At 43.8% G+C, this 14086-nt stretch overlaps 1 protein-coding gene across 1 annotated transcript in view; it reads right to left on the bottom strand.

The window, feature by feature from the left end:
• Window positions 1–4874: 4874 nt before the first annotated feature.
• The window catches only part of HSD17B2 (hydroxysteroid 17-beta dehydrogenase 2), a 74509-nt gene continuing 65297 nt past the window's right edge, over window positions 4875–14086 (bottom strand). Inside the window, exons 4-5 of the mRNA XM_028097137.2 lie at window positions 7658–7795; window positions 4875–5212 (exon numbers count right to left, since the gene is read on the bottom strand). Of these exons, the coding sequence (XP_027952938.1) occupies window positions 4875–5212; window positions 7658–7795 (476 nt within the window). The remainder of the gene's footprint in view (window positions 5213–7657; window positions 7796–14086) is intronic.

The raw sequence follows: 14086 nt of genomic DNA, 5'->3' as shown, positions 1-14086 counted from the left end.
GCTGAAATATTTGGTTTGCACCATGAGGCTCAGCAAGGATTTTGTTTCACCTTATTCCAGAGGGACCATGCTCACAGACTGTGTGGGTAAAACCTCAAAAGAAATTTTAATAGAAAAATTGCTTTTCTATAAGAGAGGGCCACTGAATGGTAATACCCACTCTTAACTCCTGTCTTATTTTCTTTAGTTTCATCAATTTCTCTCTCCCCTAGAACACTGTAGCCATGCCTATTTTTCTCTGTCAAGGATTATTTTCCTTGTTCTTCACTGAACTCTTCCCTAGAATGTGTATTTGTCAGGAATTAATTCTGTTGCTATAGACAGAAAGCCAGCCTGAAATAGTTTAAAGGAAATGTATTGGCTCACCCAACTTGGAAATCAACCTAAATGGTGGATCTGTAGGTGTAGCTAGATGAAGGTGCGCAGTGTGTTATCAGACCTTGGTTTTTCTTCATCCTTCTGCTCCATTTTCCTCTATCCTGGCTTCATTGTTGGTGGCTCTTGGTGGGCTCTAGAAGCTTCAGTTAACATGGATACCCTTTTTCTCCCCTTGCTTTAGCAATTCTTCCACCACTGGGAGCCAAGACTGGCTCTTCTTGGATCAGGAGCCCACCTCAGAACCAATATCTGGAGCCAAGGGTACGAGTTGCTTGGCCAGCCTAGGTCACATGACTACCCCTATGGTGGGGAGGTGGGGTCTCTTGAATGACAAAATCCCCCAAAAAGGAATACTGAGCAGGTAGGAGAGTATGCAAAGTCAGACTACAAACATTGAGATCTCCCTATTTTCAGCCTTCAAATTAGTTTCCAATCTCTCTTCCTTCCTTTTGATTCTTATTTCTTGATGTGGAATTCTGAGCTGGGAATTGAACAGAGACTCAGAAACACCCATCCAGTCCTGCCATGGTCATCCCCACGCCTGAGATCCCGGAAGGAAATATTGGGTTACAAGACAAATGGGTAGAGAAACACTTTATTTTGAGCCACTCCAGAGCAGGTGTTCTAAGCACCCCCTGAATGGACCACTGTGTGTGACCTGGACTGGGGACTTTCACTGGGCAGGAGGTACCACCACTTCACGGAGCTGTTTGCATGGAATTATTCTTCCTCAGAATTACACCATCCAGAATAGCATTCCAAAACTTGTTCTTTACCACCAGTATAATGAAACTGATGAAATTTAATGTTCCATTCAAATAATACAGTGAGGTTTATTTGTAGGTATTTATCAGCTCCTTATGTAATAAAGTAATCATATTTTCCTAATTCCTCCCTCTTATCTCAGGTGTGTTGTAAGGATCGCCCACTTTCCTGCTTCCAGCATTGGGAAAATATAGAAAAGGAAGAGATAAAGAGGAGTGGGTGAGGTTTTGTATGCAATTTGTGTGTGATGCTCTGTGACCAGGTATTACATGTACCTTGTGTCCTGACCTTGAGCAGAAGAGGAGGACTGGGAGGATGAAATATTTTTTGTGAAGAGTCCTATTGTTGAATCACCTGTTTGCTCATCATGCTGGTCAAATTGTGAGCATATTGGGGGCTTCCCTCTGCCATTAACTCTTACTGGTTTCTTATGGTAAACCAGGAACACCAATCCTGGGCAGACATGGTCAGGGCATGAAGATGTTTTGTACGTAATACTTGTCACTCTTGTTTTCTGAGAAACTATAGGTACTGTGCTAAAAATGAAATATATTTCGGGGCACCTGGCTGCCTCAGTGGGTAGAGCATGTGACTCTTGATCTTGGGGTCATGAATTCAAGCCCCACGTTGGGCATGGAGCCTATCTTTAAAAAAAAATGAAGAAAGAAAGAAAGAAAGGAAGGAAGGAAGGAAGGAAGGAAGGAAGGAAGGAAGGGAGAGAGAGAGAGAGAGAGAGAGAGAGAGAAAGAAAGAAAGAAAGAAAGAAAGAAAGAAAGAAAGAAAGAAAGAAAGAAAGAAAGAAAGAAAGAAAGAGAAAAGAAAGAAGGAAGGAAGGAAGAAAGAAAGAAGAAAGGAAGGAAGAAAGAAAGAAAAAGAAGAAAGAAAGAAAGAAAGAAAGAAAGAAAGAAAGAAAGAAAGAAAGAAAAAGGAAGAAAGAAGAAAGAAGGATGAAAGAAAGAGAAAGAAAGGAAAAAAGAAAGAAAAGAAAGAAAGAAAGAAAGAAAGAAAGAAAGAAAGAAAGAAAGAAAGAAAGAAAGAAAGAAAGAAAGAAAGAAAGAAAGAAAAGAAAGAAAGAAAGAAAAGACGTTTAAATGCTTATTGATACTTTCAGGTTACAATCTCTGCTGCTTTAAAACAGGGCCTTCCCAATGAATGTGCAGTGGCACGCAAGATTCTCTCCCCTTCTCCTTCTCTTGACCTCAGAATCTGGGTTTCTAAAGGCTGGTATATTTGCCCAGCACCGAGGATGCGACATTGTCTCTTATTCACTTCAGCCCCCAGCCCAGGGTTGTTTACCAAGTGGGCTCTGGTGCAACAGACCCCCACCTGCTCCAAGGGCACCCAGATACTTCATTCTTAGCTCTATTCCCTGTTGTCTCCAGGAGCTTCAGTGACTATTCCAGACGTCCCCACTTCCACCCAGACCCAAGGGAGTCAAGATGGGAGTGGTGGGAAGATGTTTTCAGTATTCCTCTGGCTAAATAGACCACTTTGTGGTATACTTCCCTCCCAGGTAACCCCAAGGCAGTGTGGAAGCCCTCCTGGGGGGAACCAGTTAAGAGCTTCTCAGATCTGGGATTCTCAGCAGCTCTGGGTCTGTACCTTCTCCCCATGCCTCGTGGAGTTTTCATCAGAACAGAAAGTAGGTCCCACACTGGGTTCCTAAAGGCTGGTGTATTTGCCCAGCACTACTCAACCTGATGTCTCCAGCTCCCTCCCACTATACTCAAAGAGCTTTCCCCCTCCTTTTGTGGCCAACGTGCTTACACTGTGGCCCAGAGCCGGGGTTCTCAGACATGGGTGTGCATCACCTGGAGGGCTCATTACAATACAGGTTGCTGGGCCCATCCCCAGAATTTCTGATTCAGTGGATGTTGTCAGTAGAATAAAGGTCCCTAGTAATGATCACAGTACGTGAATCCCCAGAACCTGTGAATATGTGACTTCATGTGGCAAAAGGGACTTTGCAGATGCAATTAAATTAAAGATCTTAAGGAGATTATTCTGGATTATGTGTGGGCCCAGTGCCATCACAAGGGTCCTTATAAAAAGGAAGCAGAGTCAGAGGAGAGGAGACCACAGAAGCAGAGGTTGGGGTGATGCAGCCACGAGTAAAGGAATACAGGAGACCTGGAAGCTGGAAGAGGCAACAAATGAATTCACCCCTAGAGCCTCCAGAAGGAATGCACTTTTGCTGACAACTTGGTTTTAGCCCTGTAGGAGCCATTTCAGAATTCTGACTTCCTGAACTGTAAAATAATAAATGTATATTTTTAAACTGCTAAGTTTTTCATAATTTGTTACAGGAGCCATCATAAGAACCTAAAATATGACTGCTTTGGCTCCTGGGAATCTGCATTTCTAACTGACTCTCAGGTGCTGGTGATGCTGCGGTCCAGGGATCACTTTGAGGACCACTGCTTTAGAGTGAAACACATCATCCTCAGTCCTCTTCCAAATTCTGGTTATACAAACCCTTTGCTCTCTCAAGATCTGAAGCATGCAAATGAAAGCTTTGGCCTTGACAACTCTCATCTCCAAAAAGTACCTATTCTGGAAATCAGTGGTTAAAGCTTGAATTTTTTTTTTCTTTTCTTTCTGTTCTGCCGTAAAGCAATGGTGGAGAACTACGGTGCAGCTGGCATGACCAACCATTAAAACTTTATCATATTAATAATTTCATAACTATCTATCTCACCACCTTATTTATTCTTTTCTTTTGAGGGAAAACTGCAGAACATCGTCAAGTTTATCTATTCTCCTAAAATCTCCATGAGGTTGGAAAATAGAAAAAGAACCTGCACATTCTAGAAAGGAAATGGAACAAAGAGAGGTTTGCAATGTCTGGACCTCTGCTTCCCTCATGTCAAGCTGCTGTTTTTTTCTAGTTCCTTTTATGTGCCCCCTGTTCACCAACTCCTCCCCTTTCGCCTCCCCCAGGTGAACTTGACTCCACCTCTCTTGGTACCTGACCTTGCTCCCTTTGGCTGGCTTCTCCAGGTAAAGATGCTGGCTTTTCCATCCTGGGATGCTCAGATGGAGGTGACAGTGATGGTTACTTTGGACACCAAGCCAGCCACTCACATGCCCTGGGTTTGCCAAAAGGCCTCTGGGGCCCTTCTTGAGATGGGGGACCACATCCTCTTATCTCTAGGCCTCCAGGGAGAGGAAAGGAGAGGAGGTGTGTGGAGCACTGATTACACACTGGAATCAATACCTTGTATACAGTAGGTACAGGAGGCTATCAATTCATGGTGAGAAAGACTCCACTTTACTCTGGTCCTTGCCAGTTCCTCCTCTCTTTTCCCTTCCCTACCTCATTTTCCCCATCATCTTTTTCTCTTCCTCCTCTCCTGACAGGCGGTGGAGTCCAACCAACCTGGATTTCAATTCTAACTGCCTTTTGCTAGCTGTGTGACAATGAACTAGCAACCCACCCTCTCTGATCCTTAATTCCCTTACCTGTTAAGTAGGGGTGGAGATACCTACCTTGGTTCTCCGATGAGAACTAGATGAGAGAGTATCTGAAATGTATCTGTGCAGAGCAGGCACTCGATTAACGTCATTTCTACCCACTAGCCTTCTCACCACTAAGTCCTAGTCAATCAACAGAATTCACAGGGAATGCAAGGTAGGAAACCACAACTTTAATGGGAAGTTCAAGTTTCCCTTTCGTTCCAAGACTAACATTTCCCACATATTTGCCCGTGTGGCCTGTTCTTCAGTTAGGCCTACTTAATTAGCGCTCTGGGCAAGCCCCCTCCAAAGTTATGCAATTTTTTGCTAAAATAATCAAATATGCCAGTAGGACTAAAGGAAACAAAGCAGATCAACGAATAAGCCATCGCCCCCGGCGCATAAAAGGCGAAGGGGCTCTTAGCAGACACAGCATGTCGGATGTCCAGGAGCACAGGGGACATATCTGTGCTGGCCTTCATGTTGATCAACTTAAGGTAATTCCGCTGCTCGAGGATGTAGTCCCGGCCGTAGTCTTCCTGGACGTCAGAGCTCAGGTGGTCCAAGATGTCCTTTTCTTGCTTGCTCCACACTTCGCTGGAGCCTGCAATGTCTGCGATGCAAGCAGAAGGGGGGCTCAGATACTGGGGAGGCCGTATCGGGCATGTCTGACCCCCTACCAGGGAAGCAGGCCCTTGTGAATTGGCTTCTGTTGGGAAGGATGGGCGTTCTCAAACACCTTTTTATGTAAATGTGCTTTAAATGGTATTTAATATATTTTTTTTGACATACATACAGAAAAGTTCACACGGGACTGGGTTTCCGCAAACTAAATAGCCCGTGCCGCCAGCGGCAGAAGAAGAAGGCAAACCGGCCTGGAAGGCCCCACTCCCAGCCCCCCCTTCCCAGGAGCCACTGCCCCAAGTTAACAGAACAGAGCAGTTTTGCCTGGATTTGGACATTATGTAAATGGAATCATATATTACGCTCTGAGATTCATCCATGTACCGTGCGGTCATTCCCGTCAGTGCAGTTTTCCATTGTGTAAATATGTCATAAATTATTGGTCCATTATACTGTGATGGGTATTGGGGTTGTTTCCAATTTGGGATTCTTACAAATCGTGCTGCCACAAACATTCTATTACATCCATTTTCATGATAATTATATACAATATAAAATGTAACATATACAATATAATATACATGCATATATATGCATACACATATATACATCTATATATAATTTTTAATATAGAAGTGATACCTATTTCTAGGTATAAAATTAAATACACAATGTTGACTATCATCTTATCTACCTAATAAATATAATTTTAAACAATATATAATAAATATACATTTAAATATACACTTAAATTTTAACATATAAATTATATGTGATTAAATATATAAACATTTAATATAGAAGCAATGGTTGCTTATCATATATAACTTAATTATATATATTTACTTGAAAATAGAGTAGCAATGCCTGCTCATTACATGAAATAAAGTAAATAATAGGATGTATATGTTTTTAAAATTAACCTCTCCTAAGGTAACTTACAATTTTGTGTGTCCTTCTGTATTCCCTCCTTGTTCATACAAACATATATACGTATAGAAGGCTTTGGCTTAACTTTATATTACCAGGAACAAACAAAATCCAAAAAGGCTCACACTATACAGTGTTTTCCAAAGATATGATTGCTTGCTTAGTAATAAATCACAGACCTGCCTCTGATAGTCAAGCCACAGATTTAAAACAGAGCAGCAGAAATTTCCCACTGAATAGCTTTTAGGCAACCACTTCTCTATCAAAGGACTTTGCAGTCATTCCTATGTTTCAACATTTCAGTGATGCTGCCACAAATAGCCTTGCACAATACATCCTTTTGTATTTTACTGTTATGTCTGCAGGCAGCTCCCACAATGCGGTTAGCTGGTCAAAAGGCATCTGCATTTTGAATTTTAATACCTTCTGCCAGATTACTTTCCAGAAAGGATGCAGCAGCCCATGCTCCCTCCTGCAAAGTGTGTGATCGCTCCAGGGATGGCTGTGGGATGAGCCTGGGTTTACTAGCTTGGGTGACTCCAGCATATCAGGTCTGTGGGGAAGCCTGGCTGTGAAACGTAAGCCAGTGACTTTCAATTATACTCACAGAAATGCAGATGGATTTGCTCAGTTCTTTTCATGAAGGCACAAGACCACAAATAAAGAAACGATTACCCTGACAAGTACTCTCGAGGTTTCTGGGTCTAGAACAGCATGTTGTGTGAACTATGTTCCTCCAGCTAACTCTCCCCCAGTCTCTGCTTTCCCAGACTGAGGGATTCCTTTTCCTCCCCACTTCCTCCCTCTCTAAACACCTCATGGACTTTCTAACCACTTCTGTGGGTACTCTGTGCAGAGACCCCAAAGCTCTTTTTATCGGTAACAAAGCCACCAGACTTCTGTCAACTTTCGTCTGCCACTTTTGACACCCACAAACCCATCCTCTGCCACTCTGGGGCCATACACAACGAAATTGTTAGGGTGACCTGGACCTAAATCCCATCTCGGACTCGTACCACCTCTGTGGCTCTTAACCTCTCTGAGCCTCAGTTTTCTTCCTACCCAGCCCCGCCTCCCCCATACTCCTGGTGGGATGTGTGACACTCCTCGGAAGCTCCCAACTGTCTTAATGTTAATGCCTTACTAGACGGAAAAACAACCTGAACTTGACAATGGCAAAGGCCTCCAGTATCTTGGAGGTCCTCTTTAGCGTAGGAAAATCCTTTTGAAACCTCCCTTTACTTACCTCCCCCAACTCCCAAGTGTATAATCAGCCACCCCTCACAATCCTGGGGCAGCAGCTCTCTCTGCCCACGGGTTGTCCCTGTGCTTTAATAAAAACATGTTTTTGCCCCAAAGATGTCTCAAGAATTCTTTCATGGCCATTGGCTCCAGACCCCACTCCACCAAACTTCACCTACATTCCAAAACCACATCCAAAGGACCTTCAGCATCCCTTTCAGGGTGAACACTGAGAGAGGGACTCTTAGGCTTAGACACCTACTCGTTCTGAAGCCTCCAGGCTGGATGACAGAGACTTTAATTCCCCATTTGGAAAGCTCTTGTCTCATGACTGCTGAGAACATGGTCAGAGCCGCCTTGGATGAGCTATAGGCTGCCAGCTTTTCCATTGGGACCCCTCCTGTGGGAATGAGAGAAAAAAAATATCAGGTCTGATGTTTTCATTTGTTCATCCACTAAGTGTTTAAACAGGACCTACCACGTGCCAGGAACGGGTATCAGTGGTGACTAAGGTGGAAAAAGGGCAGGTAAGGGGCTTCTGTACCCAGGTTAGTGCCTGTTCTTGGTCACAACCATGATCCAGCTTCCCTTGCTTCTGCCGTCCATGGCAGCTCCCTCACAGCTGATCCAATGACAAACCAAGTGGAAAGGTCAATCTGTCCTGGTTTCTAGGCTAAATGTGATTCAGGTGAGATAAAGAAGATCTGCCCCAGCCTCTGACCTTCCAGTTCAGCCAACCACTGTTCTGAGGTTCTGGGTGGACATATCTGGGGGAGGGGTACTGGTCAGCCCATTCCAGCACCTGTAGTTGAACAAACTGGAGCTAATACTTGTCAAAACAAGGCATAATGCACACCGTAGGGAACTGTGGGGCATCTTTGTATGAGGGAGTGAGAAAGGGCTTATTCTAGGAGGGCCACCTAGGGCTGGGGGGGGGATGCTCTTTATTGCACCTGGACCACACTTTGCTTAGAAGCTGGGAGAAATTGATCCTTACACCAGGTCTATCGATGGACCACATGTGCAGGAGGAGCTATGGAGAGCAGAAGCAAGGGGAGTCAAAGAAGTCAAGTGACCTTAATGGAGTAAGAGTCTCTGCAGATGTAATTAAAGTACAGATCTCAAGATGAGACCAACCCAGATCAGGATGGGCCCTAAATTCAATAATGGGCTTTCTTGTAAGGAACCAAAAATAAAACACACAGAGAACCAGGGGAACAGAACACGTGAGGGTGGAGGCAGAGATGGGAGGGATGCTGCCACAAGCCAAGGACGGCCTGGAGCCCCCCAAAGCTGGGAGAGTCAAAAAGGCATTCTTCCCTAGAGTCTTTACAGGGAGTTGACCCTGGCGACACCTTAATTAATTTTAATTCTGGTCTCCAGAACTGTGATAGAACAACTTCCTGTTGTTTTAAGCTACTGTAATTTGTTACAGTGGCCCTAGGAAATGAATATGGATGTGTTCCTGGTGTTCTTTCCTGGAAGACACCGAGACTGGGGAGGGCTGCAGATAGTGAGGCCTCACAGCACTCAGGGGACCTCATGGGGAACCCAGGGAGAGTGGACAATGACATGAGGGCTCCCAGCTTTGGCCAAGATTTCTCTAGTCAAAGAAGCAAGCACTGGGTGAATGGCTAAATGAACTCAGACACAGCCATGCAATGGAATACAACTCAGCCATTTTAAAAAGTTCATTGAAAGGACTGAACTTGAGGGGTCCCTGGCTGGTTCAGTCGGTGGAGCATGCAGCTCTGGATCTTGTGAATTTGCGCCCTGTGTTGAGTGTAGAGATTACTTAAAAATAAAATCTTTTTAAAACAAAAGGGAATAAATTTGATACACACAACAGCATAGATGAGTCTCAAAATAATTACGGTGAATGAAAGAGCCAGACAAAAAACAGTGTGGACTGTATGATTCCATATATTTAAAATTCTAGGAAATGCAAACCAATCTATAGTGATATAAACAGATCAGTTGTTACCTGCAATGGGGCAGGGGAAGGATTAGAAAGGCAGACAAGGAAGCTTTTGGGGATGATGGACAATTTCACTATCTTAATTGTGGTGATGATTTCCTGGATACATACATATGTCTAAACTTACCAAATTGTGTACTTTAAAGATTTTATTTTATTTATTTTAGAAAGAGAGTGTGCATCAGCTGGGGGAGGGGCAGAGGGAGAGAAGCAGACTCCCTTCTGAGCACCGAGCCTAATGTGGGGCTCGATCCGATGAACCTGAGATCATGACCTGAGCTGAAAGCAAGAGTCAGATGTTTAACCAACTGAGCCACCCAGGAGCCCCACAAATTGTGTTCTTTAAGTACGAACAGTTTATTGTATATCAATTATATCTCAAATTTTAAGGGAAGGGAAGGGAAGAAAAGGCAAGGGAAGGGAAGGGAAGGTCAGGCAAGGCAAGGCAAGGCAAGGCAAGGCAAGGGAAGGGAAGGGAAGGGAAGGGAAGGGAAGGGAAGGAAAGGAAAGGAAGAAAACACCACCACCTGGCTTCCAGAGACCATGCACATCAAGAAATGCCAAAGATGACTTCATGGTTATTCTCTGCCTAAATCCCCCAGGACATTTGCACAACCATCTCTGCATGGGTGGAAGACTTCCTGTGTTCCCTGCTCTTAACCTTTCCAGGCATCCCTGTGCCACTAGCTTTCCCAGCCTTCAGCAATTTCTCAGCAAACCAAACATGGGTCCAGTTTCCTATATGTGCTTGTCTTTGTTCTTCTGACTTCACAACTTTGGAAATGATTCCTTTCCCCTGTGAGAGTCTCTTTTCTTTTTTTTCTAATTGGGTATGTTTCATCCATGGGAGAACATCTTCCTAGCCCTGAGTTCTCTTCGCCTGCATCCTACCTCTATCCCCAAATTAAAGTTGTCAGTGTATTTGAGACAACAAAATATGGCTCATACTCACATCTAACATTTACTAAAGATCATTTATCAAGGTATACTTAAGTCATCACCTTATGGTCTGTAATGGGTAGGACAAACCATTGTTTTTTGATAGGCTTTCCACTACATCCTCCTAGACCCCTATAAAACACTGAATTCATTTCTGCACACAAAGAAAGCATGACTCCAATGACCATGATGTGGTTTCTTAAAGAACAGTCTTAGTAGAGACATTAGCAATTCCCATGCCTTAAATTTGATTATCTAGCCTTGATCTGAAAGCATAGAATGCAATTAAAAGGAAAATGAGGAGGGGGAGGAGCTACATAGCGGAGGAGTAGGAGACCTGGATTTCGTCTGGTCCCAGGGATTCAGCTGAATAGGGATCAAACCATTCTGAACACCTACGAACTCAACAGGAGATCGAAGAGAAGAATAGCAACAACTGTCTGAACAGAAAAGCAACCACTTTCTGGAAGGTAGGACATGCGGAGAAGTGAATCTGAGGCGATATTCGGGAGGATAGGCGGCGGGGGAGGGGGCCTCCGTCGGCCGCTTCTGGCAAGTGCTAGAGCCGCGGAGCACAAAATCGGGACTTTTAGAAGCCGGCTCCGCTGAGGGACGTCGCTCCAGTGGCTAAGCGGGGGTGGAACCCTCGCGGGACAGTGTGGTCTCAGGACCCTCGGGGTCACAGAAAGACCGGGGGTGCCTGAGTGCGGCAGAGCTCCCAGGGATCGGAGCGGGGAAGCCGGCTGCAGAGACGGAGCCGAGGCGCGGGCTCTCAGCTCGGGGTTGCCATAAACTGTGATCCGCGGCCCAGTCGGGCCACGGCTCCCCCAGCAGGGACCCAACAAGCGGCAGAGCCGGGGAGACTCCCCTTCCTCCCCGGGGAGGAGCAGCGCGGGAGCGCACCGCAGGGATCTGCTGGGTTTGGAGACTCCACACGGGGTCGGGTGCCAGAGATAGAAACGCTCGGTCACAGGCCGGGTGAGCACGGAGTGCGGCCGGAGACCGGGGACACGGGAGTGACTGCTTTTCTCTGGGGGTGCACTGAGGAGCGGGCCCCCGAGTTCTCAGCTCCTTCAGGCGGAGATTGGGAGGCTGCCATTTTCACCCTGGTCCTCCAAGGCTGTACGGAGAGCTTGCAGGGAACAAAAGCTCCCGAGAGCAAACCCGAGCAGCTTGCTTAGCCCGGACCGGCAAGGGCGGGGCAATTCCGCCTCCGGCAAAGACATTTGGGAACCAGGCAACAGGCCCCTCCCCCAGAAGATCAGCAGGAACAGCCAGCAAGCCAAGACCAAGTTTACTGATCAAGGAGAACAGGAGAACTCCAGCGCTAGAGGAATACTGCACACAGAATTCATGGCTTTTTTACCATGATTCTTTAGTCTTTCAAAGTTAATTTTTTAACTGTCTTTTTTTTTAATGTTTCTTTTTCCCTATTTCAACCAACATCTTAGCAATCCCTTTTTTAAAAAACATTTCTTTTTCATTTTTAGAGTCATATTCTACCTCTTCATAGTAGTTACCCTTATTTTTGGCATATATATAAGTTGTTCTCTCTTTAAAATTTTGAGATACACTTTCTTCTAACAGATCAAAATACACCCTACATCTCTAGTGTATGGCTCTGTTCTAGTCTCCCACCTGATCACAGTCTCTCCTTTTTTTTTCTTTGTTTTTTTTTTAAATCCTCTTCTTTCTTTTTTCAACCAACTTCTTATCAATTCCTTTCATAAAATCTTTTATAATTTTCATCTTTACAATCATATTCCATCCCTTCATTGTATTAACCCTTATTTTTGTACAGATACAAGTTTTTCTTTCTTTAAAATTTTGGGAGGCAGTTTCTTCTAACAGACCAAAATATATCCAAAATCTAGTGTGTGGCACTGATCTATGCACCAGCCTGATCATATTTGATCATATTCTGTTTTTTGTTTTGTTTTGTTTTGTTCTGTTCTGTTCTGTTTTTATCTTTTTCTTTTTTCTTTCTTTCCCTTTCTTTTCCCCACATTTCAGGTCTTTTCTGATTTGTTTAGAGTATATTTTCTGGGGACGTTGTTACCCTGTTAGCATTTTGTTCTCTCATTCATCTATTCTCCTCTGAACAAAATGACAAGATGGAAAAAAATCACCTCAACAAAAAACAAGAGGCAATACCAACTGCCAGGGACCTACTCAATACAGACATTAGTCTGATGTTGGAACTAGAGTTCAGAATGATGATTTTAAAGAAACTAGCTGGGCTTGAAAAAAGCATAGAAGTTATTAGAGAAACCCTTTCTGGAGAAATAAAAGAACTAAAATCTAATCAAGTCGAAATCAAAAAGGCTATTAATGAGGTGCAATCAAAAATGGGGGCACTAACTGCTAGGATGAATGAGGCAGAAGAGAGAATTACTGATATAGAAGACCTAATGATGGAAAATAAAGAAGCTGAGAAAAAGAGAGATAAACAACTACTGGATCACGAGGGCAGAATTCGAGAGATAAGCGATACCATTAGACAAAACAACATTAGAATAATTGGGATCCCAGAAGAAGAAGAAGAAAGAGAGACGGGGGCAGAAGGTATATTGGAGCAAATTATACAAGAGAACTTCCCTAATGTGGGGAAGGAAACAGGCATCAAAATCCAGGAGGCAAAGACAACCCCTCTCAAAATCAATAAAAATAGGACAACACCCCAACGTCTAATAGTAAAACTTACGAGTCTTAGAGACAAAGAGAAAATCCTGAAAGCAGCTCAGGAGAAGAGATATGTAACCTACAATGGTAGAAACATTAGATTGGCAACAGACCTGTCCACAGAGACCTGGAAGGCCAGAAAGGACTGGCATGATATCCTCAGAGCAGTAAACGAGAAAAATATGCAGCCAAGAATACCATATCCAGCTAGGCTGTCATTGAAAATAGAAGGAGAGATAAAAAGCTTCCAGGACAAACAAAAACTAAAGGAATTTGCAAACACGAAACCAGCCCTACAAGAAATATTGAAAGGGGTCCACTAAGCAGAGAGAGAGCCTAAAAGCAACATAGACGAGAAAGGAACACAGACAATATACAGTCACAGTCACCTTACAGGCAATACAATGGCACTAAATTCATATCTTTCAATAGTTACCCTGAATGTAAATGGGCTAAATGCCCCGATCAAAAGACACAGGCTATCAGATTGGATAAAAAAACAAGACCCATCAATCTGCTGTCTGCAAGAGACTCATTTTAGACCCAAAGACACCCCCAGATTGAACGTGAGGGGGTGGAAAACCATTTACCATGCTAACGGACACCAAAAGAAAGCTGGGGTGGCAATCCTTATATCAGACCAATTAGATGTTAAACCAAAGACTGTAATAAGAGATGAGGAAGGACACTATATCCTACTTAAAGGGTCTATCCAATTAGAAAATCTAACAGTTGTAAATATCTATGTCCTTAACATGGGAGCAGCCAATTATATAAGCCAATTAATAACAAAAGCAAAAAACACACTGACAACAATACAATAATAGTGGGGGACTTTAACATCCCCCTGACTGAACAGATCATCTAAGCAAAAGATCAACAAGGAAATAAAGACTTTAAATGACACACTGGACCAAATGGACTTCACAGACATATTCAGAACATTCCATCCCAAAGCAACGGAATACACATTCTTCTCTAGTGCCTATGGAACATTCTCCAGAATAGATCACATCCTAGGTCACAAATCAGGTCTCAACCGGTACCAAAAGATTGGGATCATTCCCTGCATATTTTCAGACCACAATGCTT

Source organism: Eumetopias jubatus, unplaced genomic scaffold (genome assembly GCF_037043125.1).
Source record: "Eumetopias jubatus isolate StellerSeaLion01/CBP00866 unplaced genomic scaffold, mEumJub1_p1.0 scaffold_10, whole genome shotgun sequence".
Lineage (NCBI taxonomy): Eukaryota > Metazoa > Chordata > Mammalia > Carnivora > Otariidae > Eumetopias > Eumetopias jubatus.
This window is presented reverse-complemented; position numbering and strand designations above follow the sequence as displayed.